This window comes from Phascolarctos cinereus, unplaced genomic scaffold (genome assembly GCF_003287225.1).
Source record: "Phascolarctos cinereus isolate Bilbo 61053 unplaced genomic scaffold, phaCin_HiC Scaffold_7;HRSCAF=346, whole genome shotgun sequence".
In the NCBI taxonomy this organism is placed as follows: Eukaryota; Metazoa; Chordata; class Mammalia; order Diprotodontia; family Phascolarctidae; genus Phascolarctos; species Phascolarctos cinereus.
The window spans coordinates 153815210-153834552 of NW_027556180.1; the positions used below are offsets into that span (position 1 = coordinate 153815210).

A 19343-nucleotide genomic window follows, 5' to 3' on the forward strand; every position below is an offset into this window, starting at 1 on the left:
CAAAGGGTTTTTGTGAGGATCAAATGAGATAATGTATGCCAAGGGTTTAGCAAAACTTACAGTGTCATATAAACATCAGTAATAATCATTAGATGTAAGGGAAATGGAAACTTTTGGTAAACCTAAAGAAGACCATGTGAAAGCTACAGAAAGCAAGGGGTTGAAGTGGGGAGAGGAGGAATTCTTCTTTGTCACATTTATAGACTGGGATGTATTTTCCTTTCTAATGATTCTAGTTACATGGTACAGTGTATAGAATTCTAGAACCACGCAGAAAGATATAAGTTCAAATCCAGTTTTAGGCAGAAGCTATGCGACCTTGGGCAATTCATTTAACCTCCATTTGCCTTAGTTTCCTCATCTTAAAAAGGGTATAATAATAGCATATAACTCTAAGCATTGTGAGGATGAAACAAAGTGTGTTGCAAACCTTAAACTATATAAATATTAGTTGTTATTGTTATTAGCAAATATCATTACATATTCATGTGCCTCAAGTGTCAATCAGTGATATGAATCAGTGACCATTAAAAAATTATAGGTAAGATGAGCACAAAATTTCTAAGAAAATAAGTTTTCTAGCTGCTTTATCTCTGAAAAGTTCTTGGTTTTTTATTGTCTTCTGATAAAAGACACATGAGAAAGGACAGTAAGTCTTCCTTATGGTACACACAATAGAGGGCGGGATAAATATGGGGATGCAGATCCTGATTCTTAGTATTCCATTATTTTCATATTTACGGTCTTCACAGGGCTATGGTGTGATCTTGGACTCTTGAAGGCTATGCAAGTGGAAGAGAAGCTAGAGAAAATTTTAATTAACTGTGGAAAGGCTGTGAACATAAGCCTGACAATGTACTTTTTGACTATTATCCAAGATCCTATCACTCAGCTAAGCTTGGAAAATGATTATGACCAGGAGACTGACCCCAAATTCTATATAATTTGGTCTAGCAATGAATGAATACCTTTCACTAAGTTACAGAAGGATTGTAATCTGCCTCAGCTGACAGGATATTCACATGGATGAATCTGCAGGCCTTTTTTTTTTAACACCAAGTTATCGCATATTTCATGTTTGAAATTTATCAAAATTATTTTTCTTAGAATTAATTAAAATGCTGCCAATGCTTTACCTGTGTTGTAGCCGTTGAAGTAGTGCTGCTCCTGGATCCCCACATCTGTTGGAATTGCACCCTGATTTCTGCAAATGTTTCAATAATGACGGCAATAAATACATTCTGAAGAGGAAAAAAATAGATATATAAACCAGACTTACCATAAGACTCAGCAGAGGAAACCTAGTAGAAATTCAGTAGAACATTTTCTATGTCTGACAGGTTTATTCCAACAAATTATACAATACCTTAACAAGCCAGGCAAGAAAGAATATTAGGGTGATGAAATAAAAGTAAGAGCGCCATCTTGGAAAGCTGTCAATTGCTCGGTACATAAGGAAGACCCAGCCTTCTTGAGAGGCAGCCTCATATACAGTGAAAATGCTTGTACCTGTTGATAGAAAGGGAAACACGTTGTGTTTCTTTTTTAGATTAAAAATAAACTTTTCTTAGAAAAAATAACTTTCTGTCTTTTAGAGACAAAAGCTCTCCCAGAAGGATTATGTTTTAGATAGCACTTTATTGGTTTTTGTTCTCAAAACTTAAAAAAAGGTAAGCTATTCCTTTTATGTAAGAAATGAGATTCTAGGTATTTCATTCACAAAGAGACAATTCAGGGGCAATCTAGAGGTGGTTAAAAGCCATCTAGAGATGGTAAACTTTCAAATGTTAACACAAGTGTACCATGAAAGTGAAGTAAAGCAATAATAAGTTACCAAGGAGGCCTAAAGACTTATGGTTCAAAAGGCCATTATTTTGCATGTATTCTTGGCATCTATGGAACAAATAAATAGAATCTATTATATATGAAATACATTTAAAACTATGCTTTTGATTTGAAGTGCTACTTTGGACAGATGAATACATTTGGGCATCTTCAGATCAGTACCACCAAGCCCATCTTTGGTTTGTGAAGTCTTTACTCAATACCAAAGTATGAACTAGTCAAGTACCAAATGTTATTTCACATCTTCTGGCAGCATTATCTTGTTCCAAATCTTTCCTCTCAGATGAACAGGTGAATAGAATTTAAGCATATTACTGGCTACATAGACTAAACAAAATTTCCAGATGCCAACAAGCCTTAGGGCCTGCTTAGGAAATAAAAAAAAGAACCTCAAATTCTTTAATTTGAATGTAGCTGATGTTTTTCACTGTTCCAATTTCCTTTGGGTTTTTGGTTTTTAAAAAATTGATCAGGAAACTAACTCCCAGCTGATCTCTAAGTAACATAACTTCAGAAAAAAGACTTATTTGTTTGGACGACTATGAAAAGAATTGAAAAAAGAGCACATTGAGGCAGATGGTGGAGTTACCAAAGAAGGGCAAAGGGATTATAACAGCATGTATGAAACTAAATCTTTAGGTAAGGCCACAGCTAAGATTAACACAGAATGATAGCAGAAAAACAAACCATGACTACCAGCAAAGTAGCTTTATATACAATTGAGGCCTTATGAAACAAATAAAATTGGATATAACAAGTAAAAGTAGTTCATTTCCATCTAAGATAATTGTTATTACCTCCTAGCTCAAAGTAATATAGGTATCCACAGAAAATTGACATTGAAGATTAATTTTTAATTGCTTATTTTCTGCTGAAAAGTAGAAATTAATATTATAAACAAAAAACAGTAAGGTCCACTGGTGCAACCAGATTTCCAGCCCTGTTTTAGGGGAAAGAAGTGACTTGATTCAATTCAGTTCAACAAATGTACTAAGTACCTACTTTGCATGGAATTGATTGTGCTAGGTATTCAGAATATCAAGATAAAAAATGAAATGGTCTTGTCCTCAAGAAGCTTAGAATACAATAGATTCAGAGAGGATTGAATGGCTAGATGTTAAAAAATGAGTTATTCAAAGTCTATACCCAACTGGAAAGGAAATCTCTTAGTTGGAGAAATTGGGTAATTCCATATGATTCATAAGGGTGGCTATCCAATTTATCATATTGCTTTTATGGTTAGCCTCTCTTGTATAGGGTGACCAAATCAGAAAAAGATAAAAATGAAATCAGTCAATTCTCTCTTAGTAACTAGGTCCAACACAGCATTTATTGTGGGTACAATATTCACCCCAATGAAGTTTAGAAATAATCACTAGATTAATAGGTCTATGTTATTTTTGTAATCTATGACTACTGAAAACATGTTCAGAAAATGTGTCTGACCCAAATGAGTTTTGAGGATTGTTTTCTAAGAGTGCTGATGGATTTAGATTGAGTCATCCCTATTGGGCATCTGATAACCAGTATGATATACACTTTAAGGAAATCAATAAGGACATGGAATGTGGTTACAAGTTGGTAGTTAGGATGATGAAGAATATCAACCATGTTATATGAAGAAAGAAAAGCTGGAAGAATTATTTCCAGAGAACCAATGACTTTAGGGAGGCATACTTTGACTTAATATAAAATAGAACTTTCTGCAATTCACAGCTATGTGTGTGTGTGCGCGCGCGCGTGTGTGTGTATGTGTGTGTGTGTGTGTGTTTGTGTTATGTATGCATTTATGTATATAGGTGTATGTGTATATGTATGTATATGTGTATGTATATATATATATATATATATATGCAGAGACATATACATATAGTTATGTTTGTGTATATACACACATATATATATCCACATAAATACATGCATATAAATATCTATATATGTGTATATGTATCTATGCATATATGTGCATGTGTGAGTGTGTGTGTGTGTGAGTGTGTGTGTGTGTGTGTGTGTGGCTATTCATGCAGGAAGTTCCTATTCACTGGAAATATTTAAACAGAGACTTTAGAGGACACGAAATAGAGGATTCAAGCATTGAATGGATGGTTAAATGAGATGACCTTCTAGTTCCTATGAATACTGGAAGGACATATCTAAATTTCCTTCCAAAGCAATTAATCCTGTGTCAAGGAAATAACATTTTTACAGATAAGTAAATAGGAAATACAGACAAAGTAAATTGGCAGGAAAGCATTAATAATTGGTGGGAATAAGGAAAGACTTCGTGTAACAGATGGCACTTGAGCTAATCCTTGAATGAAATTTGGGATTCCAAGAGGCAAAAAGGAGGAGAGAAAGCATCCCAAGCATTGGGGATGGCCTGTATGAAAGCATGAGAGAAAGCTATGGAATGTTAATTATGAGAAACAGCAAATAGGGCAGTTTGGAATACATATAATCTGAAGTACATGAAGGGGAACAAATGGGAAATCAAGCTGGAAAGACAGATTGGAGTCATATCTTAAGCATATTAAATGCCAAGCAAGAAATTCATATTTTATCCTAGATGCAATAGGGGTGTTGATAATGTGCCAGGCCTGAAGTCACAAAGACTCATCTTCCTGAGCTCAAATATGGCCTTAGGCACGTACAATTTTGTGACCCTGGGCAAGTCACTTAACCCTGTCTGCCTCAGTTTCCTCATCTGTAAAATGACCTGGGGAAGGAAATGGCCAACCACTCCAGTATCTTTGCCAGGAAAATCCCAGATGGGATCATAAAGAATTGTACACAACTGAAATGACTGAATAACAAGATAAAGACGTAATAGGCAGCCACCAAAATTTCTTGTGTGACACAGTCAGACCTGTATGTACCCTGTGACACAGGACACTACTTTCTCCAATGACTTGCAATGAGTCAGAAATGTCTATGAGACACAGTTCTTAGACACTCCCAGGCATTTGAAAAGGAGGGACTGATAATGTAGGTAGCTAGATGGCCAAAGGTGTCAGAAAAGATAGGAAGGGATAGTGGTTGCCCTCTATGTAGGAGGAGTGTAGCCCTCACAAGCAGATCTCCATATCTGAGACCTGAAAGATCCTGAAAGAAAGCCTTGGAGGTTAGGAGAAAGAACTCACATTAGATGGCACTATAATACTATAACATCCTGCCTATTTAATCTTCTCTCATATTTCTTCTCAATTGATGGCTTTGTCCTTAGTATTAACCTTCAAGTAATGGCACTTTTCCTAGCCATGGGCTCTAATCAGTCTATGCCTCCAGATAACTCCTTCATCCTCTTCAGATGGAACTGACTAAGAAGGCCATAAATTTCCCCTGAAATTTTGAGTTGCATCTTAGGGCAGATAAGCTAGATCCTTACCAATCTGGTCAATGTCTGTGACTGAAAACAAATAGCTCCAAGTTTCCAAAGACAAAACAATTTATCTTTTCTGACGCAAAGGGTATTTTCAATCATATTTTGCAATGACTATCCTAGAATATGGCAGGAAGGAAAAGCAAATATTCAGGGTCTTCTAACTTTCCCATTTACTGACTTTCATATTTTCTTTTTGGCAGAGACCTGTGTCTGAGAAAACTAATCTCTCAATGTCTAAAAATTCAGTCCTTCTTCTATTTTCATCTTAACACTGAACAAAATAACTTTGATAGATACAAAGAAAAGTGAAACTAAGAGGATAAATCTCTAAGTTGTCTAAGTATAGGAAAAAAGTCATATTCCATTGAATTTGATACTTAATATCCTGAAAGAATTAATCACAACTTACCCAATATCCTGCCTAACAACCAAATGACGACAATAATAGCTTGAATAACCAAGGGATTGGCTCAATGTTATTCTTGTATCTAAAAATGCATATTTCTGTTTGAAGCGTTAACAAAAACATATCTTAAAATAAATCCAAGAAGGCTAATTCATCCTTGGATCTGAACAATGAATTACATTTTGTTATTGGCCATATCACAGAATCATAAAACATTAGAACAGGAAGGGACCTTCGTCCTACCCACTCATTTAATAAAGGAAGATTCTAAGGAACAGAAAATAACTTGCTCAAGTAACACAGCTAATTATTTTTCAAGGATTTAAATAGCATTTCCTCCCTACCTTTGTTAGGAAGACTATCTAATTTATATATGAGTCAAATAATTAGATTAATTCTCCCAAAGTCTTTAGTAAAATATAGCTTTGGATAAATATTTTCCTACTCTAATAGTGTGATACAGATAGGACACTGGGCTTCTAGGAACTAAGCCAGTGGAACACAGGCTGTGGCAGGTCCTACCAAGCCAAAAGGCTTCAGTTATTGTTCTGGAAATGGCATAAGTATCTTTAATCTGAGGACTCAAAAAAGACTCATCACTAGAAGGCTATCCACAAGATGACAGAGTATATGTTTTTGGAATTAAGCGAATGGTCATTAAACCAGTCATTAAACCACCTATCAAGATCTAGAAATGATGTAATCTGTATCATTTAAGAGTATTTTCAGTACTTTTTATGTTGTGTGTCTTAGGAAGTATTTGTAGTTGTTAAGTAATTTCAGTCATATCGAACTCTCTGTGACTCCATTTGGAGTTTCCTTGGCAAAGACACTGGAGGGGCTTACCATTTCCTTTTCATTCTACAGATGAGGAAACTGAGGCAGGATTAAGTGACTTACCCAAGATTACATAGCTACTGTCTGAGAGTGAATTTGTCTTTCTGATTCCAAGACCAGCCTTCTTTCCACTATGCCACCAAGCAGCATAATGAATTGTAAATAAGGCTGACCCCATCTCCTTATTCATAACCTCCCCTCAACAAAAAATAGGTTTCAACATTACCTTCTGCAGTTGAAACACTTATACCTGAGAGTTAAAAAATGTATTTTAAATAAAATGGTTCACTACATGGGGCAGCTAGGTGGCACAGTGGATAGAGCACCAGCCCTGAAGTCAGGAGGACCTGAGTTCAAATCTGGCCTCAGACCAAACACTTGACATATACTAGCTGTGTGACCTTGGGCAAGTCACTTAACCCCAATTGCGTCACTAAAAAAAAATAAAGAATGGTTCGCTACATTTAAGACATTTGCAAACTCCTGAATTTATGGATTATATTCATGGAGGATAATTCATTAGGAAATGAAAAAAAACCACATTTCTTCCATCAACAAGATAAGTAGGATTTCCAGTAAATCAACAGATACCTAGAAAAGTAAAAAAAAAAGACTAACCAAGCTAATTTCACTACAGAAAATTTTCTATTCAGATACAGATTTTTTAATAGTTAAAGATTATACTTATATCAAGGATTCATGTTACAATTAAAGATCAATTCTGGGCTAATCAGAGAATTGATCTGCAAATTCACTAATTATGGTCCTATGTATTGGTCTGTAATAAAAGACAAGCATTTATTAGTTTAGGCAAGATCCTGTGCCTTAAGAAGATGGGGCCTGAGAATAAAATTTGAATTTCTTAACCAAGTCTTAAAAAAGAAATAACAGACTCCTGGCCAGGGATGGAGTGTACCTCATTAAAGCTGGTGAGCATGTATTTGGCTGGCATCTTACAAATCCAACAAAATTAAAAAGAAAAGAAAAAGATGAAGGAGAAAACTCCCCACGAAGCTGAATAGCATTGTAATGAAGGAAGTAGAGTAGTTGAGAAAACAAAATATTTAAAGGAGACATAATCTAATAAAAGAGCCCGTAAGGTGTGTGTGTGTGTGTGTGTGTGTGTGTGTGTGTGTGTGTGTGTTTTGTTTGTTTTTCATAGCTGTAAATGTCTGTGAACATGTAAAATGTACTATGTCCTACTCACAAGAGTATTTTCTTCACATTTTCACTAAGAGGTGTACTACAATTGTAAAATGGATTGCTATATCTGGGTAAGCCACCAGATGGTGGTCCAAACCTTGAGCTCCCAACTTGATTAACTGTACAAATTGTAGAAACCTTTAAGTCCCCAGTATTCCTAAGTCATCCTGCATATTTGTAAAGTGTCTTTTCCCTCTCTGGAATTGTAACAAAGTACCTCCCAGGGCTTTTACAGAATCTAAGGGTATGATTTAAGGCTTTCCCACCCCCAATCATAATTCATTTGGTTAATGTTCATCTCCATCCCACAGGATCAGAATTTCTTTTCCAACTTCTTATGACCCTAATGAGTTACTTACTTACATGTAGAATAGGATATATTTATGGAGCAAAATCAAAAGTGAAAAGTAGAGCATCATAAATCCATACCATAGCTTCAACAAGCTATAATATTTTGTGTTCATCAGAACTTCTCTCCTTTCCAACTTCCACGCTTCTCTTCCTGCTGACACTGAGACAAGGGTACCTCAAAGTCCTTAATGCTGAATGGTGCTTGGGGGGTTGGGAGAAAAAGGAGGATGATTTAATAAGCTCCCATTCAACACCCTATCTCCCCTCCCATCCTCACCCTTTTATCCTCTGGCCAGTGACAACTATTGGCCTTAACTTCTGGGATAATGTTCTCTTCCTGGAAGATGACAAGTGAAATTTATGGCCCAGTAATTTAGCAGGTTGGTCTCCAGAGATTGTGAGGTCAGGAGCTGACTTTCTGCTTTCTCACAGTGGGCCCTTCAATGAATCCCCTAGAGAGTTTCTGTCTCCAGATCAATGGCTACCATGCCATCTCTGCTTTCTCATTGTACTCCAGAGACCCTGGTCTCTCCCAGTGTTGCTGCACAGCCTGGCCATCATCTCTATGAAAATTTTAAAAAGAATGACCACTTCCAAGCAATTTATTCAGCTGAAGAAATCCACCACAATGGTGTCCATTTCTTTGGAACCTTAAAAAGTGCATGGTGCAGGAATAAACAGCAAGGGAGAATATGGAAGGCAGGGCAGATAACAGTGGAGGAATAAATCAGCGACATAGTCCTGTAAGAATAGTGTCAGGAGTACTAAATCTCAGAATAAACAGAGACTGCTGAGGAAATCTAAGAATGAAATAAAATATTGTTATTTTGTTTTAGCTATATGGAAGATTGCTAAGGATTGAAGGGATGCTGACAAATTATAAGAGAAAGAAGTCAAAAGTGTTTAATTCTTACTTTGCTTCTCTTTTCTCTGTCAAAGAAAATCACCTTAGAACTGGAAAGAACAGTGCTCGCTTCAGCAGCACATATACTAAAATTGGAATGATACAGAGAAGATTAGCATGGTCCCTGCACAAGGATGACTAGCAAATTCGCGAAGCGTTCCATATTAAAAAAAAAAAAAGAACTGGAAAGAACAAAACATAAATTGCTAATAACTGTTAGCCAAGATAAGTAAAGAGATTGCACCAAGCTGCCCTTTGATGAATTCAACATGGTCAAGATAAAATTTACAGGAACTAAAGTTGTGATTGCTGAAGTATTGTCAATAATTAAAAGACCACAAAGAATGGGAGAGGTTTCACAGGACTGGAGAAGGACAAATGTTGTTCCTCTTAAAAAAAAAAAAAAGAGAGAGAAGGAAGATAGAGAATAGCGCCTGAAAAATTTTGTAGGTCTGTGAGCTTCACTTCAACTCTTGGTACCATTTTAGAATTATTTATTAAAGATATGGTTAGTTAATATCCAGGAAAGGAAGTAATGATTACAAAGAACCAGGCTATTTTCATTGAGAGCAAAACTACTCATATTTTTTTTTTTTATTTTTTGGACTGGGTTATTAAACTAGTGGGTCAGGGGCATATTATAGATGTAGTTTCCCTGTTTATTTCATTTTGGTTTTTTAGTAAAGCTCTTTAATAAAGTATCTTCACACATTTTGGGGGGTATAGATGGCAAGACATGTTCTCCCAGAAAACTGCCATTATATTTTTCATTAGATCCCAAGAGCCATGATGGGAAATGAAAGAAAATTCAATTCACACATACTTGTGAAATTTAAAGAGAGTTCTTGCTGTGAAACAGAAATAATTTAGTAAGGATACCTTAGTTCAAACAAAGAATTATTAAACTTGACAATAGTTACTTAAATAGAACTCTAATTATCATAATTTCAACAGTTAATATTGTTTGTATTTGCTGGTTCAAGTTAGTTTTAGTAGTGATATAGACCTAGAGAAGTGCAAAGACATAATTCAGTTACCTGTACAGAAGAACACAATGTGTATCTTTTTTTTCTTTAAAGAAATGAAATTAATCCACCCATATTTTGAGAGGCCCTTTTCTTATGATGCTTTATGATATGAAAGTGACCCTGGTTTCTCTATATTGTGCTATGCCAGAAGACTACAAGTTCTTGCAGATTCTATCATGGAAGAGAAAATCTGCTAGTAAAGCTCTGTAAAGATAGGCTCCTCACCTTAAGGTTGTTCACCAGATGATGGGTTTTATACATATCTCTGTGTGTGTGTGTGTGTGTGTGTGCGTGTGTGTGTATATATATATATATATACATATATGCGTGCAGTGCCTCCACCCCTTGCCAAAGCCATAGGCCTGGAGATCAAGCTCTGTGTGTTGGCCAAACTGAAAGAGAATGCCACAGCTGAAATCGAAGAGCTATGAGAGACAGAGCTATAGTCAACTACTGTTCTTAATGAGCCAATCTTTTTATTCCATTGTACTCATGAAGTGCCTACATTCTTTGCTGACACTGAGCTGTTTTTAATGATCAAGCTATTAAATTATGAAACTGCAAAGTGCATATCATATAGTCTAGATTTTAAAACTATTTTAATTATATATTAAATGTAACTTCTAGTGGCTGAACTATTTTTACAGCTTTTATATACATTATAATAAATCTTTTTAAGTGATAAATATATATATATTTATTTATTTATCACCATGTTTTATTAAGCCATCTGCTAAAGACAGATATGTCTACTGGCAGAAGAACAACCCCAGGAATGAAATCCCAAATTTTCCATGGTAATTCAATAAGTTCAAATTAAGTACAAATAAGTTTATGAAGTTGCAAAACAGCACTTCTCTTTGTTCTAAGAAACTAATATCCCATGATTCTAAAAATTACTGTAACTTTTTTGAAATATATTTCATTGAAATTTCTTGAGAGCTGACTTTGAATAGTTATAGTCTTCCACTGAATTTTAGTTTTAATATATTTACTATTATGAACTTCATTCATCTGTCCTTACATGCCCAAAACACATGGAGGAATTGGCTTAACAAGCATTAACATTTCTGGTATATTCACTTCATCTCATTGGATGGTAAAGAATTAACTATTTAGAAATCTGATGCAGGGGAACAAGTAAGATCCCAGAAATTGCAGTAAAATTTTTCTTGTAATCATAGTATCAATGTTGCTGGAGACAGTAATCTCTCTGCTACTATCACTTCTAGATTCAATAGTTGATTAATCTTTACAGAATTACAAGGGCTAGAAACCAAGACACCAGTGTTGTCTAAATGAGAGATTTGCTAATTTTGTAGAGTTTGTCACAATATTGATATTTCCCAGTATGTTGTTTAAATAGCCCACACAGAAATACCTGGTTATATTTCACATACTGTGATTTAATCAGGAAGTAGCTATACAACTCAAGTAAATTAAAGTCAGGGCAGTAACCATTTATCAAGCACCTACTGTGTGCCAAATACTGTCTTAGTTTCAGGGACTACAGACATGAATAATCCCTGTTATCAAGGAATTTATACTCCACTAATTAGAAACATCGAATGCACAGATGCAAAAAGCAGAAAACATTAAGACAAGGAGTATAAACAAACCAGGGTGTTAGGAAAGGTTTCTTATAGGTGGTGGCATTTGCACTGAACCCTGAAAGAAGCAAAGAATTTCGAGAGATAGAGATCAACAGGGTGAACATATCAGAATCACAATTTGTATAAAGGCATAGTGGTTGACTATTGTATACAAGGAACAGCAAATAGGGCAATTTGTCTAAAATTTAGTGTAGTGAGGCTGGTAGAAAGGGAAGTTCTTTAAATGGTGAGCAGTTTGTATTTCATTCTAGAAGCATACCACCTTGGGAGAACTCAAAACTTGTAGACCCCCACATCTAGCTCTGGAAAAAGCTCACAAAAATCTCTAAATCTAGGGATAATAACCCCTCCGCAGCAGGAGCACAGCTTAACTTTAACATAAAGGCCAAGAAATGGGCTCAGAAAATGAGCAAAGAATAGAACCTCGCCATAGAAAATTACTATGATGGAAGCATCATTTTTTATGAAACAGTCAAGAGGCCAGTGTCCCTATATGAGAGTGCATGGTAAGGAATAAGGTGCAAGAAGACAGGAAAGAAAGGAGGGAATTAGGTTATGAAGGGCTTTGTATGCCAAACAGAGGAATGTGCATTTGATTCCAGAGCAGATAGGGAGCCGCTGGAGTTTATTGAGTGGAGGAGGTGACATAATCAGACCTGCACTTTAGGAAAATGACTTTGGCAGCTGAATGAAGGATGGATTGGAGTAGGGAGAGACTACTTTCAAGTATTCTTGATGAAGAAAGCAGAGTTGAATAGAAAATTTGACTTTCAAATACTAGACGAAAAAGAAACATTAGAAGGTAAACAGGAAAGAGAAATCATAAAGAATTCAATAAGTTTAAACCATTTACATTCCTACATGGGAAGATGGTATTTGTAACTCCTAAGAATTTAATCATCATTAGGGCAGTTAGAAGGAGTGTACATAGACAGAGGGCATGGTGTGAGTTGAATGTGGTGGGATGATATCTAAAAAATAAAACTAAAGGGTGAGAAAGAGGAATGTACTGGAAGAAGGGGAAAGGGAGATATAGAATGGGGTAAATTATCTCACATAAAAGAGGTGCAAAAGAGCTTTTGCAATGGAGGGGAAGATAGGGGAAGGTGGAGGCATACTTAAACCTTGGAACTGGCTCAAAGAGGGAATAACACACTCAGCTGGATAGAGAAATCTTTCTTACCTTTTAGGAAAGTAGGGGGGAAAGGATAAGAGAAGGGGAGGCATAGGGGATTTGATATTCAGAAGTAAACCACTTTTAAAGATGGAGAGGGTGAGAGGAGAGAGAGAACAGGATAAACAGGGGCAAAATAGGATGGAGAGAAATACACAGCTGGTATACATGTATATGTATATACATAAATGAATTTATATGTGTGTGTATATATATATATATATATATATATACACACAATTAGTAATATATATACACACAATTAGTAATCATAATTGTGAAAAAATTACAGCAAGCTTCTCTGATAAAGAGCTCATTTCTCAGTATATAGAGAATTCAAATTAATAAAAATAAGAGCCATTCCCCAATTGATAAATGACCAAATGATATCAAAGATAGTTTTCAGATGAAGTAATCAAAGCTATTTATAAGTATATGAAAATATGCTAAGTCAACATTTATTAGAAAAATGAAAATTAAAACAACTCTTATGTACCACCCCACACAAATCAGATCATCTAATATGATAGAAAAAGAAAATGACAAATATTGGAAGAGATACAGGAGAATTGGGACACCAATACCTCTTGGTACAACTGTGAACTGATTCAACTATTCTGGAGAACAATTTTTTAACAAGTCCATAAACCTTTCATATACTTTGACCCAGCAATAGTGCTACTAGGTCTGTGTCCCAAAGAGTTAAAAAATACCCAAAAAGGAAAAGGACCTTTACATTCAAAAATATTTATAGTGGCTCTTTTAGTGATGGCAAAAAATTGGAAATTGAGGGGATGCCCATGAATTGGGAAAGGCTGAAACAGCTGTGGCATTGATTGTGATAGAAGACTATTGTACTGTAAGAAATGATGGGGGCAGCTAGGTAGTGCAGTGGATAGAGAGCACCAACCCTAGAGTCAGGAAGACCTGAGTTCAAGTCTGGCCTCAGACACATAACATTCACTAGCTGTGTGACTCTGGACAAGTCATTTAACTTCAACTGCCTCACAAAAAAAAGAATCTAATACAAGATAAAATGTGAAACTAAATTTCAAAAACAGTAACTTCAATAAACTTTAAAAAATGATGAGCAGGATGCTTTCAGAAAATCCTGGAAAGCCATAAAAAACTGATACAAAGTGAAATGAGCAGAACCAAGAGAACATTGTATAAATTAACAGCAATGTATGATGATCAACTGGGAATGACAGCTATTCTCATCAACACAATGATCAAAGAAAATTCTGAAGGACTTAGGATGAAAAATACTATCCATTTCCAGAAAAAGAATTGATGGAGTCTGAATGCAGATTGAAGTATACTTTTTAAAACTTTATTTTTCTTGTGTTTTTTTTTGTCTGTGTTTTCTTTCACAACATGACTAATATAGATGACTGCAAATGTATAACCTATATCAAATTGCTTGCTTGCCTTCTTATGAAGGAGAAGTGGAGGGCAGGAGGGAGAGAATTAAGACCTCAAAATTTAAAAAAAAAAAGAATGTCAACAATTATTTTTACATGCAATTGTGAAAAAATAAAATATTAAATAAATCTATCTTAAATATTTTAAATAATTCTGATTTCACCAAGGGAAATCAAGGAAGGCAATTAATGTTTGTAGAATTGTATTATATTGAACTGCTAAGTGGCTTTGTCATACTGGAGTCATGGAGACCTGAATTCAAATTAGGCCTCAGATACTTACTAGTTATGTGATCCTGGGCAAGTCACTTAATCTCTGTTTGCCTTTAATTCACTGGAGAAGGAAATGGCAAATTACTCCAGTATCATTGCCAAGAAAACCCCATGCACAATATTGTCCATGGGGTCACAAGGAATTAGGTGTCACTGAACAACAACAACATTATATTGAACTAGAACTATAATGAAGATATTTACAAGCCCTCATTAAATATCATCCTCTATTTAAAAAAATTTTTAAAGTTAGAGAGGATGAACAGAGAACCTTATTAAGAGTCTATTGCAATGATCTAGGCCAAAGGCGATGATTACTTGCCTTTTCTTGATGGCTGTGTGAGTGGAAAGAAGTGGACAAAGAAATGTTATGGAGGTAGAAACTACAAGACTTGGCAACTGATGGAATATTGGGGGGAGAGTGGTGATGAATGAGAGTGAAGTGTTGAGGATGACTCCTGGATACAGTCCTCAATGACTGAAAAAATGGTGGGGCACTTGACAAAAAAATGGGAAGTTATGAAAGAGGGTTATGTTTGCTTTGGGGGCATTTTCAGTTTGAGATGTTTATCAGATAACTAGCTGGAAACAAATGACTGGAACTCAGGAGAGAGATGATTGCTGGCTACTTAGATTTGGGAATCATTTATATAAAGATGATTAGTTGAATTCATGCTATAGAAACACTTAAGCTATTACATAATGAATTTTTTCTATAGTAAGTATAATACATCAATATTAACTAAATATCTGTTGTTACAAAAGTTATCATGAAAGAGAGAAAGAGTGAGAGCAAGAGAGAAAGAGAGAGCGAGAGAGAAAGAGAAAGAGAAAGAGAAAGAGAGAGAGAGGGAGAGAGAGAGAGCTGGCTTCAAAGTTAGGAAGAGCTGGATTCAAGTCCCAATTCTGAGAATACTGACTGTATGATGTTGAGCAAATCAATTAACCTCTTTGTGTTCATAAAAACTCTCAGACCATACATTTCAGAAAAATTGTTGCTTGTAGTGGTAAAGAGAATTTCTATACCCTAACTGCCCTACACTAATGAAATCACAAATCTAGCAACACGCCTTACCCCCTAAAACTCCAAAACTATAACTATGCTTCACCTCCTTCCCTCTAGTTTATTTAAACATATCATTACAAATGTAGGAAGAAGGTAAATGCCTAAGAAACTTCATGACTAATTAAAAACAAAGCCAAAAAAAAAAGTCAACCAACAATAAAAATGTTTTACTTCTAATGATAAACCATTAAGGACAGATTTATGTTGCAAATTTCATCTTCTGTTAGGCTGTCAGACCATACGATGCAGCAAATGCCAAAAACAAGGATATTCCCTTTTGAAAGAACTATGTGGCTGTTCAATAAAGAATATATTTTACTAGGAGGTATTCCACTGGTTTTGGGGGATGTGTATTAGCTTTCCCAAATTCTCAAAAAATAGCTATCAAACTATTCTGCTGGTTTTTTTTCTCATTATCTGAATCAAGATTTGGATAAGGCAAAAAACTCTCACAGATTCTCAGGGTTTGGAAGAGAGCTCAAACAAAGGCTATGTACCACAGTAGATACCCAAAACATGAATCCCTTAAAGCACTCTTGCTAAGTGATCATATAAGCTCAGTTTGAAGACTACCTGAGACAAGGGAACTGTTACTCTGTAAGGCAGTTCATTCCACTTCTGCACAACTCTAATTGATAGAAATTCTTTTTTCTCATACAAAGAAAAATCTTCTGTTTGATGCTTTCTACCAAACAGTTTTAGTTTGCCCTCAGAATAGTCAAAACAAGTTTATTCTCTCTTCCACATCCAGACTTCAAAAAGCTGAAAAGAGGTATCATGTCTCCTCTAAGTTTTTCCTCATCTAGACTCATTCAATCATTTCACAAACAACAAGGTTTTCCCTTAATTTACTATCCTGTTCACTTCTTATGAATATGTTGTAACCTATTAATGTCCTTCCTAAAATGTGATACCTAGCATTGGACGCAACAGACTAAATGGGTTCTGACAATAAGGTCCATTTCCTCTATTCTTGACACTATGTTTCTATCAGTACAAAAGACAGCAGCATTTTTTTTAATTGCCATGTTATACTCTTATTTATATTAAGCTTGTAGCTCTTCACATGAAAATTTTGACATTAAATATAAAATCTGCTGTCCTTTAAAGCTCTTCATAACATAGCACCTCCCTGCTTTTCCAGTGTTCTTGCATCTTTCTCCACTCTGAGATCCAGTTAACAATGGCCTCCTTACTTTTCCTTGCATAAGATACTCTATCTTCTTGACTGAGCATTCTCACTGGCTGTCCTCCATGCCTGGAGCTCTATTCCACATCTCTGCCTTCTGCCTTTCCTGAATTCCTTTAAGTCTTAGCTAAAGTTCCACCTGTAGAAACCCTTTTCCAGTCCTCCTTAATCTTAGTACCTTCCCTATAAGACTACCCCAACTAAACCTCTATATATTCTGTTTATACCCAATTGTTTGTATGTTGTAACTAAATTGGATTGTAAGCTCCTTGAGAGGAGGAATGCATTTCTTATCTCTCTTTGCAATCTCAGCCCTCAGGATAGTTCCTGGTGCAGAGTTGTTGCTTAATAAATAATTATTGACTGACACATCCTCCCTGCCTTGTGCCTGTTTTTGAAGTATAAGACTTTAGTTTTATCATAATGAAAAATTATCTTAGTAGATTTGACTCATTATTCTAGTTGTTCTAGTTTTTCTGGAATCCCCATCTTCCATTCAGTGATATGTACAATCTCTGCCATCTTTTATTTAATTTTCAAATTTGGTAAATATGCCATGTATGCATACATCAACAGTATTAATAAAAATGATAAATAAAACAGGGCCAAGTACAAATCCCTACAGTGCTACCAAAGAGCTATGCCTCCAGAATAGCATGAGACAAGACTTTGGGGACACTTTGTATAATTATATGAGAACTGCATGTTTGCAGTGAACCTAATCAGAAGTGAATCTAAGGACATATAACATATTCATAAGGATCAGACTTGGAGTCAGGAAGAGAGGTTCAAGTTCTTCCTCTGACAAGTTGTGCTTATGTGACCTTGGGCAAACTATGTTACCTCTATGAAACTGTGCCCCCACCTGCAAAATGAAGGGATTGGATGAGATGACCTCTACATTCCTTCTGGCTCTAAATCTATGATCGTATGTTATTTCTTTTTCTCTATAACAGCTTAATAAATGTTTGTGAAACTTTTGGATTTTTTTTCTTCTTGGTAATATTCGCATAGAGATATAAAAGCCAACCAACATTAAACATTTAAATGAAATGTTGCTATACTATTGCATTGATGCATCTTTGTAGTAAATAGATGTTGGCCCTGTGATTAATTAAGCTATAATTTGATACTTAAGGGCCATTTCGAAAAATGTCACAGTGATTTAATTTTCTACTGTTGCATCACTTGACATTTTTATAAATTATTTGTATTTCCTTCCCTAAGTCAGCACAAGACTTAAAAAATAATAATTTTATTTTCCTTCTAAAAATACATTCTATTATAGTTGCTAGCTAAAGTATAGTAGAATTTCTCAAATTAAAACACTTAAGAGAAAGACTAATAAAATTAAAGCTTTACCATGAGTTATAGTGACAGCAGATGCAGAATGCCATCTGCCTCACAAATGTGATTCAGCTGTGCTTACCACAAAACAGTTCAATTCACACTACCAGTACAGAGTACCTTTGGAGTAACGTAAATTAAAAAACAAAGCTAGTAAGAAATATCTCTACTTTAATTGGACATGAGTCTCCAATAAATGATAAAATACTTAGAATTGATGTTGCCTGTACATATATTCATGAACAAGATGTGAAAAATATCCATGAACCAGCTCAAAGCAGCAAAGAGCCATCTTGATTAGTAAGATGAAACCAAATGAAACATTTAAAATCCAATTAAATCCAACAAAGAACAATATCCCCTTCCTGAAAAATAAAATTGTCACCAGCAGCAATATTTTCTCTTCCTTGAAGAAAGATTTATTTACACAGAAACATATTTCACAGCTAATCAACTCAAATACATCCCCTAGTACACTGAACAGTAACTGTATAACTTTTGTCTTGAAAACAATAAAGCCATGTTGTGAATTAAAGAGGTAAAAATATTTAGTCTTATAAGTGCCATTAAGTAATGGAAAGAGATATCTATATCCACTCTGTAGTGGATGTAGATGGAGGTATGCTAGACTGCAAACCATACCACTTGAGTTCCAGTCTCATCAGAGTCCTGTATGTTCTTCAGCAGGTCATTTGACTTCCCTTAGACTCAGTTTCTTCTTTTTAGAAATTAAAGCTCTATACCAGTGGTGTCATACTCAAATTAGACTGCATAATGACTTAGAAAACCAAAATTTAACACTATATTGTACTGAATTTTTATTTATTTTGTTAAACACTTCCCAATTACATTTTAATCTGGTTTGACCACACCGGAAAGTTTTGTAGACTACAAATTGACACCTCTGGACTTTTGACAACATGGTGCATGTGCCTATTTCCAGTTCTGACATTCTATGACTATATTTGCCATCTTATTTTGCAGAACATGGAATTGGTTTAAATAATTTCTTTTTGTCCCTTATTCTGCAAAATGTGCTTTTTCTTCTGCCTGAGTTTTTGCCTACAGAGAAAAATTTATAATTAACTAAACACTAGTAGAAACTTAACTCTGATGGTGAACTCACATCAATATAATGACATTGATGTTGCTGGCTCTGTTGCTGGAGGTAAGATTACAGAATAGGAAAGGTTCAACCCAAGTTCAGAATCAGCTGTAAGAACATAATGGCTGTTCAGGAATGGTCCCCTCCTGGCAGCCTCAAGGGAGCTGGGGTTCTGGGGCCTGCATGGGGTCCTCCT

The 19343-nt window shown here is 35.3% G+C and overlaps 1 protein-coding gene and 1 non-coding gene across 2 annotated transcripts in view; one reads left to right on the forward strand and one right to left on the reverse strand.

The window, feature by feature from the left end:
- NALCN (sodium leak channel, non-selective) overlaps positions 1 to 19343 on the reverse strand; it is a 516511-nt gene that overhangs the window by 284692 nt on the left and 212476 nt on the right. Inside the window, 2 exon segments of the mRNA XM_020964043.2 lie at positions 1137 to 1241; positions 1367 to 1509. Coding sequence (XP_020819702.1) covers positions 1137 to 1241; positions 1367 to 1509 — 248 coding nt within the window.
- LOC144454910 (U6 spliceosomal RNA) lies at positions 8991 to 9097 on the forward strand. Its single transcript, XR_013483458.1, has one exon. It is a non-coding gene; the product is annotated as a U6 spliceosomal RNA (small nuclear RNA).